Source organism: Bos indicus, chromosome 10 (genome assembly GCF_029378745.1).
Source record: "Bos indicus isolate NIAB-ARS_2022 breed Sahiwal x Tharparkar chromosome 10, NIAB-ARS_B.indTharparkar_mat_pri_1.0, whole genome shotgun sequence".
Classification (NCBI taxonomy): Eukaryota; Metazoa; Chordata; class Mammalia; order Artiodactyla; family Bovidae; genus Bos; species Bos indicus.
The window spans coordinates 45603157-45618574 of NC_091769.1; the positions used below are offsets into that span (position 1 = coordinate 45603157).

Below are 15418 nucleotides of genomic sequence, written 5' to 3' on the forward strand. Positions count from 1 at the left end.
TAATGAAGTCTAGAAGATTGACATGGGAGGCAACTTTTGAAAGTATTTTAGGAGTCATAAAGTAAAATGGATGAGATCCATTTTATAGATGGAATCAAAATTAATTTTTCAGAATAACTATATAAGAAAAAATAAGATTTGGTGGTTTGTTCGCTACAACAGGAGGGATATTTACCTGCCTTCTGCTTTAGAAAAATTGCCTTATCACCAAAAGAAATTTGAGATAATTAAAGCCGTAGACAGAGGTGGTTATCTGAGGTGTTCTCAGACTCTACTTTCTTGCCCTCCTATCAGTATCGTTCTTCCCACTGTCTGTCCATGAATCCCTCCCAAGTGGTTGTTTGAAGATGTTCACTTCCTCTGCCCTAGCAAAGGGGTGGTTTCAGCTTTTTACACTAGGCTTACATGTTTTCCGTAAACTGTTTTTTGTAGCTTTGCTTTTGATTTATGCTCTGCTCGGTTGCTGTTTTTTGTTTGTTTCTATGTTCACCTACTACATAGTGAACCAAGCATTTCCACGCAGGTAATACAGTCCCAGCTGAAGAGTTTAAAGCATTACCCCAAGGAATTCCCACTACTAGAGATTCCTGCTGGTGCCTTGGGGACTTACACACTCTGTGTGGACCTTTGTCTTTGAAATAATGCAGAGAGATTAGTTTTGTTGAATGACTCTTCTGATTGCTTTTTATTTTTTTTTTAAACTTCCTTATGCATTTAGTTTATTTTTTAAACAGCAATTTGTGCTGTATTTAAGTCATTTACATATGTGTGTGTTACCTGCTAAATTAAGAATCTTTGAATGTCAAGAAGTGGACATTATTCAAGTCTCTATATTACCCAGAGTACCTCCCAGTTCAGTTCAGTTAACTTCAGTAGCTTAGTCATGTCTGACTCTTTGTGACCCCATGGACTGCAGGACGCCAGGCTTCCCTGTCCATCACCAATTCCCAGAGCTTGTTCAAACTCATGTCCTTCGAGTCAGTGATGCCATCCAATTATCTCATCCTCTGACATCCCGTTCTCTTCCTGCCTTCAGTTTTTCCCAGCATCAGGGTCTTTTCCAAGGAGTCAGTTCTTTGCATCAGATAGCGAAAGTATTGGAGCTTCAGCTTCAGCATTAGTCCTTCCAATGAATATTCAGGACTGATTTCCTGTAAGATTGACTGGTTTGATCTCCTTGCAGTCAAGGGACTCTCAAGAGTCTTCTCCAACACCACAGTTCAAAAGCATCAATTCTTTGGCGCTCAGCCTTCTTTATGGTCCAGCCCTCACATCCATACATGACTACTGGAAAAACCATAGCTATGACTAGTTGGACCTTTGTTGGCAAAGTAATGTCTGTGCTTTTTAGTATGTTGTTTAGGTTGGTCATGGCTTTTCTTCCAAGGAGCAAACGTCTTATAATTTCATGGCTGCAGTCACCATTTGTAGTAATTTTGGAGACCAAGAAAATAAAGTCTGTCACTGTTTCCATTGTTTCCCTGTCTATTTGCCATAAAGTGATAGGACCGGATGCCATGATCTTAGTTTTCTGAATGTTGAGTTTTAAGCCAGCTTTTTCACTCCTCTTTCACTTTCATCAAGAGTTTCCCCAGTTTCTTTTTGCTTTCTGCCACAAGGGTGGTGTCACCTGCATGTGGTGGTGGTGGTGGTTTAGTCGCTAAGTCGTGTCTGACTGTTGCGACCCCGTGGACTGTAGCCTGCCAGGCCCTCTTGTCCATGGGATTCTCCATGCAAGAATACTGGAGTGGGTTGCCACTTCCTTCTCCACTGATTGCTTTTTAGATAGACATGTTCGTGAGTGATTTTTACCGATGAAGCGTTTACATGGTGACCTCCACTGGTTTGCTTGATATTTAACTGGCTCCTGTGCTGATTACTCCTGTCATAACTCCTGTGTACAGCATTGCCTAGAGTACCTCTCAAGGACAGGTAGACTAGCAGAATTCTGTCAAGGTTGACATTCTTTGGTTTCATTTAGCTTCTAGGCACTCAGTTGCTTTCTAAAACTGGCAGATGAATCCTTCTACTTACATCAGCTTCTAGATACCAGTCTAAGCCCTTATATTCTAGAAAAGAATAGCCATAGAGTTTAGCATTATGGTGAAAGTAGTTCCCAGAGTAATAAACCAACAACCCTGAGTTCAGACCTCTCTCTTGGTTTTGCTGCTTTCAGTGGATACAGCAGGCATCAGAGGGCAGTGGGATGGTACCATGTATTCTTCACTTGTCGCAGTGGAAGCATTAATAAAGCAATATCAAATGCCAGCATTAGTTTCTCTCTTCAGAAGACAAATAGAACATTGCTTTGAGGATGGAGTATAACTTTAAGGCCTTTGAAAAAATGTCGTGCTATTTTCATTTAGACAAAAATCTTAATTATTCCAACAAGTTACCTGTTTAGCTAGAATGAATATAAGCAAGTATATATCCCTGGGAATCAGATGGGTAGCATCAAATCAGACTTCTGATATGTATTTCAGGAAAAACAGAATTAATAGCTGATCCAGCTGCCTGAGGTTTTGTTAAGCTTAAAAGAATGAGTGTTTTCTATATGTTTCATCTGCCCTAAAAACAAATGCAAAACAGACTTTTCATGAGAGAAGTATTGCACTGAACATGTATCATAGAACTCAAAACAGCCACGAATGACTTAAAAATGTCTGGATGTTTTCTAAGCATTTAAATTTTTTGAGAACAAACAATTCTATATAGTAGTTTAGAAGCTTAAATAATCTACTTAAATATAAGAAAATTTATGAAGTCCTAGAGAGAACTGAAGAGACTAACACTAATAGATATTTAGTTATAGATATTATATATATATAGATATATATATAGATAGATATTTATAATATTAGAACAACAGATATTGTCTCAAATCTCCAGTAGTGGAATAAATTAGATTAAGCACTCCTAGGTTATAGATATTGGTTTATAACATAATTACGATTATGTTATAAACCACAGTCTTATTTTGGTGAAATGAAACATCTGAACCTCTCTTGGCAGGAGAGGGTAGGGAGATATTTGGGGTAGCTTTGATTCTCTCAAATATGATTGGCAGAATAAAACTAAACTTTTCTCTTGTTCGAGTATATAGCAAGCAAGTTAATACAAGCTGCCTTCTTATAGAGGAATATCAGAAAACATGGCCAGCATCTTTTATAGTGCTGTTACCCGTGTGACTTCATACTCCATTAGTTAAGAAGATGAGTAAGTTGCAGCTGGTATATGATGCTTTTTTGGGGGGGGAGGGGGTGGGCAAAGCCTTTTTGTGATTTGTAGATGAGCTTAAAACTACTCTTTTGTCAATGAGTTCCAGAAGGGGGTGAGTGAAATGGAACCTCAAACTACTACTATTTCAGTCTCCCCACACCCAACATTTTTTTTTTTTAACGAATACAGCATTTATAGCTATATTTCTAATATTTATAGCATGCTTACTGGTTTTCATGCAGAGCAACAGTATCACGTCCCAACCCCTGCTGCTGTTAATATCAGCAGCAATTAAAATTTGGTTTACTAATCCCTCATTGCTGCCTCTCCAACACCTCATTTTTCATTTTTGTCGAGCCTTAGGACTGTTGCAGCTGAGCACCATAATGTTAACACCTCCTCAGCCATCTGGTACAGGGGAAGAGGCACCTAAACAGATTCTTAAGAACAGATATGACGTATGAGCAAGATTAGAATAGTGTGAGATCTAAAAAACAGGTAAAGAAGGAATGAAAAGAGCCTGACTGGCAGCAAAGTTTGAAAGCAGAACCCAACGAGATTTTGAATCAAAAGCCCTCCTTTTGCTGGGAAAAGATCTGCCTTTTGTTTTTAGAAGAAAATAGTTTATGTAGTCTTATCTAAACTTTTTCTAATTCCAGACTGGAGACTGATAACTAGAGGAATCTGAGGAACATTGTAGCCTTATTTCCCCTCATCTTTTCATATTCTTGACCTCTGAACCTACTTTTGAAGAGAGACTTGGCTCATCCTTTTAGAGAAGAAAGCATATTCCCGCTACTGCTCATTTTATATTAGTTGAAGGTCTTCTGGAAGTTTGAGAGTAGTGGGCTCCCTATTCAAGGAAAAGACTTACTGTCTTAATTCCTAGCACTTGGAATTTTCTGTATTGACTACTACCTATTTAGGTAGATCTTTAATCAGTGAAATGATTTAAGTATGATTATTCCTTTGTGCAGCAATCCAACTTTGTGAGTTTGGTCTGTTTAGTGGCTATTGAAATTTTACTAATATGGAAACTAAAAGATAATTCCAGCTTTTGATGGATTTTCTTTTTTAACCTCCTCTTGTGGTGATTATTGTTTTTCTGTGTCTCGGCAAGGTTGGTATGTTAGAGACAGTTATGTGTTGACTTGTTAGGCTGAAATAAATATAGCCAAGCTTTTTCTCAGTGCTTTGCAGCAGTTGTTAGTTCAAAATCCAAAACAAAAACAAAACCCGAAGGGACAGTAATGTACTTGATTTTGTAATTGCTTGCTGTTGCTTCACCTTTCCTTCCATATCTTGCTCTCATGCTTCCTAATGCCTGAGCAGACTGCATCGTCAGAGCGCCGAGGAGAGTGGGAAATCCAGCCGAGCCGGCAGACCAATACCTCGTACCTGACGTCTCACTTGGCCGCAGACCGCCATGGGGGATCAGTGCAGGTACTGACTGCCTTCCTTGCCTTCTCTTGGCCCTCCCAGCTTGGCTGGTAGAATGTTGGCTTGCTTCTGAAACTCAGGTTCCTTTAGAATGGAGTCTCACAGTAAGGTTGAGCTGCTCTTATGGTTTACTGCATATCTCTGTGCTGATTTTCTACTGAGGTGCCTTGTAAGAATCACATTTGAGATGATTTCTGGTTGTTGTAATTGGCTAAGAAATATGTATATGATTTCTGACACTAATTTCTGGTGAAATGAATCCTTCAACCTTGATCCACTCATAGACGATAAAATAAAGTCAAGGTAGAGGTCTGTTAGTGTCAGGTGTGGGAACTATAAAGATCTGAGCCATTTAAAATAAGTATTTTGAGGATAGAGGACTGTGTATGTAGCTCATCCTATGATTATATGTGTCATAGCACATATACATTTTGAGTCCATAAACAATTTGTTTATTGGACTCACTCAGCTATTTATGACTGGGAACTCAAGGAGTTGAGCTATATTCTTTTTTCCCTTCCTCGAATAATTATTTCTGATTTCCTTTGGACTATTTTGAATCTTTATTATCTCTCATACTTAAGAACATCTTGTGTCTCTTTTCACACATGTCACTATTTTAATAATCTTAACCTGATTGTTTTTCTCATACTGGTAAGTGACGGCACCAATTGGGGCACACAGGTGAACCCAGAGCTACCAAATATAAATTCTTATTCTTAAAAAGGGATAGGTAAGCCTTTTGCATTAAAAAATGCATCTTCATAGGCTGATTATTTAAGATACATCTGTACATGGACTGACTTACTGAAGATCGTGTTATTCAAAGGACAGCTCTGATGTGTAAACCAAAAATGTTCTCTTAGGAGCATCTAGGTAAAAATGATGGATTGAAGACAACCCCATCTGAAATAACACTAAAAGAATGATAAGGAGGTTTTTTTTAAGGCATAAATCCATATAAGAATGGAGAAAACAGACAAGGAGGCAACAGCAATCAAACGTCAGAAGCTGGATAGCAGATGGGCAATTATTAAATGACTTAGGAGTCCCAAGAAAATAAAAGTCTGAACCAATACAAGAAAAAGCTGAGAGACTGTTTACATGGGGAGTCCCCAAAAAGCTCAGAAAGTGTGGAGAGGCATGTGCTAAAATGAAGAACATTGGTTGAAAGTCTGTTTAAGAAGCCAGAGATCCCTACTTGTCCTCTACAGCAAAGACCAAAGGTTATTCTTTGGAGAGGGCAAAAAAAATGGTCCCTGGGGCTTCCCTGGTGGTCCAGTGGTTAAGACTTTGCACTTCCAATGCATGGAGTACACGTTCTATCTTCTATTCCTGGTCAGGGAACTAATATCCCACATGCCATGCAGCATGGCCCCCCCCCCAAAAAAAAGATGGTCTCTGGATTAGGAGATACAAGGCACATTTGAGGGTGGAATACCATACTGGAAAGGGGGAGATTAAATGAATGTGTGCATACTGACTGCCTGCTTTCCCATTTAGTACTTAAGAATGCAGACAGTCAGGTGTGTACCTTAAAGGTATGAGCTTGAGTCAGCTCTGGGGGATCTAACCACCCCCAGAGAAAACATCTGAGCCTACTGACAATAGGGTTTCCCTAATGAATTGGACATCTACATCATTCTGCTATGAGATCATCTTAGAAATCCCATCTCTGTACTCACAGTGCCAGTTTACTTTCTCCCACTTTTAAATAAGAGCAAACATTCAGGGATTATCAGACTTCTAAAGAAAACTCTTAAAAAGAGACCAAAAAGAGCAAAACAGCAACAGAAAAATACTTTGTTATTAAAAACTTTGTTGAAGATATTGCTACTGTGAAGCAAAGACAGGATGCTACATTTAAAAGGAATATTCTAAGAGCAAACAAACCAAAAAAAAAGAGAGCTTTTGGAAATTAAAAACATAATAAACAAAAAATTAAAACTCAATTATCCTTCAATTAAAAAATAAATACATTAAAAAAAAAAATTAAAACGCAATAGTTGGGAATTCCCTGGCTGTCCAGAGGTTAAGACTCTGCGCTTCAGGGAGCATGAGTTCAATTGCTGGTTGGGGAACTAAGATCCCACCTGCCAAGTGGTATGGCCCAGAAACAAAAAGCTCAGAACTTTGGAAGATAAAGTTGTGAGGAAGTCTCCCAGAAAGTCAAGCAAAGAAAACGAGATAAAAATAGTAGGAAACAACATAAGATTTAAGAAGAGACCAGAAGGTCCAATTTCTAAATAATGGGAGTTCCAGAGAGCAGAGAAAGTGGAGGGGCAGAACTCATGGACAAAATCATTTCACACATATCAGAGACTTGTTTCCAGGTCAGAAGGCCCACCGAGTGCCCAGCTTAAATGGATGGTGAAATCACATCAAAGTATATCATTGTGAAATTTCAAACACTGAGGACAAAGAGCAAATCCTTCAAGCTTCCAGAAAAAGAACAGTCACGTGCAAATAAAGGACCAGGACTTAGTATAGCCTCAGGTTTCTGAACGGCAGTGCTGGAAGCTAGAAGGCAATGAGCAGTCCCTTCAAAGCTGAGAAAAAGTGATTTCCTACCTAGAATTCTGTACTTCTGCAAACTGTCAATTCTGGTTGGAATATGTAATAAAGACATTTTCAAAAATCTGTGGTTCCAGTAATTTTACTTCTCATGCACCCTTGTGAAGCTGTAGGAGGATGTGTGCTATGAAAATGAGTGAATCAACCAAGAAAGAGTAAACATGGGATCCAGGAAACGAGATCCAACTCAGGAAAACAGCAGTGTAAAGACAGGCGGTCCCAGGCTGCCATCTGTCTTCCAGTAGAAGAGGGCAGCCTGTCCTAAACAGAGCTGGCCAGGAGGCCTGGAGAGCAGTTTTATCAGTTAACTCAATGGCAAATAAAAAATCATGCAGGGAAGAAAAGATAACTATGGTACACTCCATGATACAGCTGTAAATAGCCTTTAATTGTTGTAAACACTAAGAATTGATTTAGTAATTACTGTATAAACTTTAATGGGGGAATAAAAAGATAAAAAAGGTGAATACACTGCCTAAAAATAACAAATCAAGATGCATGTTATTCAGAGATATGGAAGCGAAAAAGGAATCAGCTATAAAGGAAAGGGAAATGGTGGAGTGGAGGAAAGAGATTATTGTTTTTCACAAGTATCCGAGTATAAATATTTGATTCTTTACCCAATGTGCTTGTATAACTAATAAAAATAAAACCTAACAATTTAAAAATATATATGTAAATATATATACACACATGTATCAGTTTCTGAGTATCTCATTTGCAAAAATTTGTAAGTTTAATAATAGCCAATTCATCTAGTGTTGTTGAAACGTGAGTTTCAACTATTATGGAGGTAATTTGGCAATACCTGTTAAAATCTTAAATATGTACCACTTTTGATCCAGTGAATCCAGTTTCAGATAAATAGTCCTCAAAAAAGTACAGGGAAAAAAAATGTACAAATAGTAAAGATACATATTTTAGAACAATGCTGTTAAGAGATTTAATTTTTTGTATGAGATGTAATTTAAAATTGTCTAATAATCACTTGTTAAAAAATAAAAAGAAGCAGGTGAAACTAACCTTAATAATAAGTCTTTGAAACCTAGTTTGTATTTTACACTTACTGAATATCTGAGTTTAACATTAACTAAACAAATATAATACTTCCATACTATGGAGAGACAGATCTCTGGATGTCGTGGAAAATGGCCAAAATATATTGTGGAAAAAGCATCCCATCCAACAGTATGTAAAATTTGGCTTCCCTCTTAGCTCAGTTAGTAAAGAATCTCCCTGCAATGCAGGAGACCCTGGTTCAATTCCTGGGTTAGAAAGATCTGCTGGAGAAGGGATTGGCTACCCACTCCAGTATTTTTGGGCTTCCCATGTGGCTCAGCTGGTAAAGAATCCACCTGCAATGCAAGAGACCTGGTTTCAATCCCTGGGTTGGGAAGATCCTCTGGAGAAGGGAAAGGCTACCCACTCCATTATTCTGGCCTGGAGAATTCCATGGGCTATATAGTCCATGGGGTCGCAAAGAGGCGTGGACAGGGCTGAGCGACTTTCACCCTCTTACTTGTACTTCTGTCCAAAAAAATGGGTCTAAAATTGTTTGAATTAAAATATATAGGAGATATAAGGGCATACGACTTAAGAACAACATTTAACATTTAGCTAATATACACTTTGCTCAAATCTTTATAGTTATTTACAACTCTTACTAAGATCAGTGTTATTCCAGTTTTATAGATAGGGAAACTAAAGCAGAGAATTCCAAAATGTATTAGTTTTGAATTATCAAATGTATTAGGATTGAAATGTTGGTTATCAGCTAAAGTACTGCTTCCTTTGGTATACAACTCTTGATTTTTCTTCATGGTAACAACTGAAAAGCAGGGCTTATAACTCAGATCTCTCAGACTCTTAAAAGGGATGCTACCAATATGAAGGGCTAAAGTTCAAAACAGTACTTCACATTAGTCTCTTTCATGGATAAGTCTGTATTAATTACTTTGGTCTTAAACGGGATATAGCCAGAGAAATGTGAGATTAATATTATTAATAGTGATTACAGCAAAATAAACTGCCAGTGTTCAAGGTATACAAATAAAGCCTACTTTTAAATTAGGTTATTCTAAAATAATCAATGGAAAAGTATAAATGATAGTTTCAAATACTTAATGATTTGTTACATCCTTAGAGTTCTTCACAGTTTTTCAGATTGCTTTCCTAACTATCATTATGTTTAACTGCCATAGTAATTATGAGGTTAATAGAACCAAGGTGGTTATTGGCCTAGTCTTACAGAAATAGAAACCAGGGCTCACAGAGAATGCTGACAGTCGAGAATCCAGCTCTTTGGTCACCTCCACCGGGTGTTTGTTCCACCGCACACCTAGGCAACAGTCCCGTGGTTTGACAAACTGTACCTCCAACCTGAAATAATTACGTGTATGCTCTAGAGGTCCAGATTCGTCGCCCTTGATTCCCAAGTATATTTTAGATGCAGTTAAGTTTAAGGTTAGACAGTTGATGGTAGAGTTATCATTTGTGCCTGATTTGTTTGAGGATGCAGACAAGATGTCTAGTCTGTAAAATGGGGCACCCAAGGACATTGCTTGTGGGCCAAGAGGCAGCATAGGAAGGAGAAATTAGAGAGTATGAGATGTGAAATGCTGTGAGCAAGTGCCGTGGCCCAGCGTCACCAGGTAGTTCATAGGGTGGTGCCGACTGTCGCTTCTTTATGTCAGTAGAGGCCAAGATGTTTTATTTAACATCTTATCTAGTTCCTGAATTGTTTATTGAAAAACACAGTGTGATCTCTCCTTGTGCCTACCAGAAGCATATGTAGGCTGAGGAAATTACCAGGACAACAGTGGCAGGACTGCAGTTCTCCAGGCGACAAACCTTCTCTCCTCAGCTTTTCATTTTTGTTGAAACTTTTCATTTTCCCCAACTTTTCATTAGGAAATTTTAAAATCTATAGCAGAGTTGAAGGGGAGATGCAGTGAGCCTCTGTGTATCCTTAACTAGATTAGCAAATGATTGATTTTTGCCGTATTTTCTTTAACTCAGGAGGGGGGTGTTTTTAAAGTATTTGTAAGTACATTTCAACCCAAAATACTTCAGCCTGCATCTCCTTAGAATGAAGCCATTCTCTCATGCAACCAACATGGCCACTGTCATATATAAGAAAATTAATAATTCCATAATAGCTCATATACAGTCATATCACATTTCCCCCAATTGTCTCCAGAATTTATTTCGTAGTGTTCTGGATCTGATTAGGGTTCATGCATTGCATTTGGTTGTTATGCCTCTTCAGTCTCTTAATTTCTTTTAATCTATAAAGATCACCTCTGTGTTAAAAAAAAAAAAAAGATTTTTAGACATATCTTTTTTGAAGAGAATTTAGACTTGTCTTATAGAATGTCCTGCACTTTGGATTTTCTTATTTTTTTCCATCATACTTAAGATTCAGATAATTTTTTTTTTGCAAGTATACTATATAGATAATACTATGTAGTATTCATTATATCATATCAGGAGATAAATCAGGTTAGGTGGTTTCATTGATCAGAGATGCTAAATTTGGTTACTAGTGAATTTGGGGTCTCCCATGGGTAAGTCCCGGTTTAATTTCGTATGTTTCCTTGACTAACTGTACACCATTGTTAATAATTTTTTAAAGCTTATATTGATGTAATTAGTAAGAATAATAAATACTTCTAATTTATAAATAATGGTGGGCAAAGACTGCTGATAAGTTGTAGTCACCTGTCTGCCCTTTCCTTTTTGAATAAATACCTCAAAGATTCCTTAGACTAAACATTTCCCTCCACCTTCCTTTTTATAAGTGTGCAGGAAATTTTTAGATTACTCCCTCCCAGCTCTAGAGGGAGATAAAAGTAAACATTTATGGAGGGAGAATAACAGTACTGTGAATGTTTATTGAGCCATTATCATGTACCATGAGACTGGGCTAAGCACTTTCTGTGGATTGTCTGCACAGTAACCCAATTAGGTAAGCAGCATTGTTTCCCCATTTTACAGATTAGGAAGCTCAGGCACAGAAAGAGTGAGGATCTTGCCCAAGGACCCACAGCAAGTAAGTGGTGGAGCTAGGGTTAAAACCCAGGGCTGAGTAAGTCTAGAGCCCATTTCTTACCTACCGTGCTGTGCTGTCTCCATTATAGTGCACCGGGTATTGTACCAGACGTGGTTTCATGCATTTTCTTGTATAATTCTCACATCAGTCTATAAGCAACAGTCTCATATAGATGAAAAGTTACTTACCCAGGGGCGTATGATATCTGAACCATTTATCCTATTTTGTGGTTCTCTCCCATGTTTCAGCCAAGATCTTTAACAGCAGAGTGGTTTGTCCAGCGGGGTCCCTTTTCCCACTTCCCAGCACCCACATAAGCAGGAATCATGTGCTGGAAATGAAACCAGGTGACAGAAGCAGCTGCACAAGCAAGAGAAGCCTGATCGGTTCCACATTAACCAGATGACAGGAGTGAGAGCCTTCAGTTACAGTTCGGGGACCGTCAGTGAGAAATGGGATGACGCTGAACCTGAAATAAAGGTTGTTGACATAAGACCGGTCCTCCAAGGGAAAGTGTTCCTTACTGTCTGCCCTCTCACACAGGGAGGATGCGGCAGTCTTGTTTGAGTAACTTCAAACCGAAGGTCCAAAGCTGTGAAGAAATTTCTCAAGGAAAGTGTGACTGCTTATAGTTTTCGATGCTTACTATTGATTTCCTCTTTAGATTTTTTTTAACATCATCACTGAGTCTGTATATAATTATAGCATAATAAGCTGAGAGGAATAGAATTAGAGACAGTAATATCAACTATTTTATAGGATTTCTGTGAGGATTAGATTTACACACACACAAATACAACACAACACAATGTAGCAAGAATTCCTAACACAGAGCAGGCATTCAGTATGAAAGTTGTCATAGTTAGATGAGTTTTGTGTTTTCACATGATACGGGTCCGGGCACATTCCCTAAATTAGGACGTTTGGCCCCCCAGCCCAGAAAAACAAACGTTCTAAACATTGCCTGGCTCTTACCCAAGCTAGAGACCAGAACTCCCTTAGTGAGCCTCTCTGGCACTGGCAGGAGGCTCCTGTTGCCATGGCATCTGTCACACTCTGTCCTTCTGTTTCAGGTGGTTAGCTCAACCAACGGAGAGCTGAATGTCGACGACCCCACAGGAGCCCACTCCAATGCACCCATCACAGCTCACGCCGAGGTGGAGGTAGTGGAGGAAGCTAAGTACGTTCATCTTTCAAGGGGGCTTTTGAGTTATAGGTTGAAAAATCTTTTCTCTGTCTTTTCCTCTGGTGTGCTGCTCATTTCAGACTGGATTCCTCATGCTTGTGCCCACTGCTTTCTTCCTTTGACCATTTTATTTTGTGCATGGTACCTTAGCTGCTGCCACACTTCTTTAGCTGTGATTTCTGGGAACACAGTCACTTTTTCTAGTCCACATGGATGAAAAGACATAGTGACCTAAAAGGATCATGGTATAAAAGCTACACCCAAGAATAGTCACAAGCCTCTTGGGGGCCCTGGAGCCTCTTGTTCCCTAAGGGACAGAGAGAAAAATCTGCTTGTCTCACCATGGGCCATGCTGACCAGCCTTTGATTTCTGGTTCTTGGCTAACCACTCTATATCTGTAGTCCTAGACAAGGGCCTCAGAGCCCTTTTGTTCTCAAAGTATTCTGAATTCAGAGAGATTTGGATTAGTCAGTTTGCACCTGTTGAATGAGTGAGCCTTGGAAAGGAGAGGAAATCACACTAACCCCAAGAGGGTGGGGAAGCCCCTCTTCCCTTTTCTGCTTCTCTTGCATGTGACTGCCTTGCCCTTCCCATCCCACTGGCCTCTAGCGCTCTCTGCATGGTCTGTGTTTAAACTCTTAGAAAATGGGGTCGAAGGTGAAATACTGCTGATTGTGCTACAGAAGTAGCATCTCCGTCACTACTTTCCCTTTTTGTCCCAGCCTGAGTTCAGGTCCAGATTTAAGCTCCAGTGCAACACTAGGTAGGGAGAGAGAAGTCCTTCACAGATTAGCAACCTGCCACACCCATTGTGGATGACTTTTCTTATAAACTCTTTGAGAACATGCAGGCTGTTCCCATATCTCCTTCTCAGAAGTAGGCAACATATCTATAATGATACTGTGCCTTAAATGATCTTTTGAGCCTCCAGATAGCCAAAGTACCAGCCGGAAGATGTTTGTGCCTCTGTAGGAGGAAGTAAGAGGCTAATCAAGATCTGCATTCTTCCTTCTAGATATCAGTACAACTTTGCATGGTTGTTCCCCTGCCCATTCCTGTGCTCTGCCGCCCATCTCTGTGATGAACTCACTTTGCTTTCAAAGGTCCTCCCCTTCAGAAGCCAGGGCTTGAGGATTCCTACCCAGTAGACATGGGGCTATTCACACAAAGAGACAAAAAGACTTGGACTCTCTTCCTGAGTCCCTGCTCACTGTAGGTAGCTTCAGATAGCCCTCTCCTGGTGAAAGTAAGGCCCTCATACACAGGGAGGGCAAAGGAGGGGTTTAAAGTCAGGAGGAGACCATTTTCAGTAAGGAAACATGCTCCCTATTCTCAGGGACTTTGGAAGTTTTCATGGTTCTCAGTATTTCAGTTCCCACGACAGAACTTCATTCTCCCACATATACAGTGTGGTTTCTGAGCCCTCAACCTTGGCTGCGCCTTTGAGTCTCCTGGGCCACGTCAGAAAATACAAGTGCCTGAATCCTGGCTCCAGAGATGCTGGTTTCATTTATCAGGGATATGGCCTGAGGTAATTCAGATGCATAGCTGAGGTTGGCATTGTCTGAGCTGAAAGGTGGCTGCACCATTCCTCCCCTCCCACCTCACTCGCAATCCACTGCTGTGGCTATTACTCTGAAGGCTAGGTGAGCTCTGGATTTACTACTGTGCTCTGAACACCAGGATAGAATGGGCTTTAGTCTTATAATATGCCCTGTACAGATTTATCTTTGAACCAGTTTATTTCATTTCATTTTGGTAAATGTGTACACTAATTGTATATGTGAGTGTGGTGTTTGTGTTCTGTGTAAAAGATAGGGGACCATTCGCACAAAGAGATTTCAATCTGGTATGTTCTGTTCTGACATAATCTAAATTCCAGGACATAAAGAGCGTTTAAAGCCTCCCCATTCAGCAAAAAGGAGCTCTGTGCCAGGTTCGAGCCTTCTGAAAGGTGTGGAAACCAGAGGGGGGCAATCGTATTTGACCAAATGTCATCCAAAAGCCTGGCTTAGGACATGTTGTGTGCTGATTTCCCCAGTGATTTCATGAGCTGCCAATCCATCTTGCCCAGAGAACTGTCAGGGCACAGCCGTGTGTTTTTCTTCGTGGCCTTTTATGTATGAGGGGAGTAGTGGGGGGAGCCATGTGTCCACCCGCCTGATCGATTTCATGGGAAGAAGTCACAGCTAGGGAAGCACAAGGCTCCCACACCACTCCTCAGTGCACACAGCTGTGATGCCATGTGTCCACGCAGCCTGCTTGTGGAAGAAGAGGGGGCTGTTGCTTTTAGATCAAGGTTCCACGAGGGTCCTGAGCAAACAGTGTGAAACCTTCACGTCCAAGCTTTTGATTCTGGGTTCCTCACCCAGCTTGCTTCGTGTAAAGGAGGAAAGAGCAGGGTCTTGTTTCTTTGTACTATAAACAAAATGAATGTCTATCTTACATTTAGCTCTAGGACACATCCTTGTTTAAGTGTGATTGAAAGGGTAGTGAGGCAAGGCAGCTTTTCGGTTGACTTTTGTAAGAACACAGGAGTTTTTGGTTATCCACTGACTTTAGCTACAACTTGGCACATGTGGACCTCATTTCCCCTGAGAATTAACAAGAATGGGACTTAGGCCCTTTTCTGGCAGTTATAGCTTAATCCAGAGCAGCAGTGACCCTCCTTGTTCTCTCCTAATAGGATAAAGTGTCTCTTAAGCCTGTTTTCCCCTCTAGAGGAAGAGCTAACTGCTGGCCTTTTTGGTCAGGCATGTATGTTGGTCTTACAGAAAGGCCAGGGACTTCTCTTTCCCTCAGGATATTTGGGAGATCAGCTTAACAAATTGAATGGTATGACGTCACGCGGGAATCAGAAGGACTTGGCCTTGTGCCTGTTTGGATTCATACAAGCAGGATCATATGCCCTTTCTCCTGCTCCCTTTCTGGAAGTTGCCCAGGAAAG

General features: G+C 40.0%; 1 protein-coding gene across 1 annotated transcript in view; it reads left to right on the forward strand.

Annotated features, from left to right (window-relative positions):
• The window catches only part of CSNK1G1 (casein kinase 1 gamma 1), a 155116-nt gene that overhangs the window by 129470 nt on the left and 10228 nt on the right, over positions 1-15418 (forward strand). Inside the window, 2 exon segments of the mRNA XM_019968690.2 lie at positions 4552-4662; positions 12358-12464. Of these exon segments, the coding sequence (XP_019824249.2) occupies positions 4552-4662; positions 12358-12464 (218 nt within the window).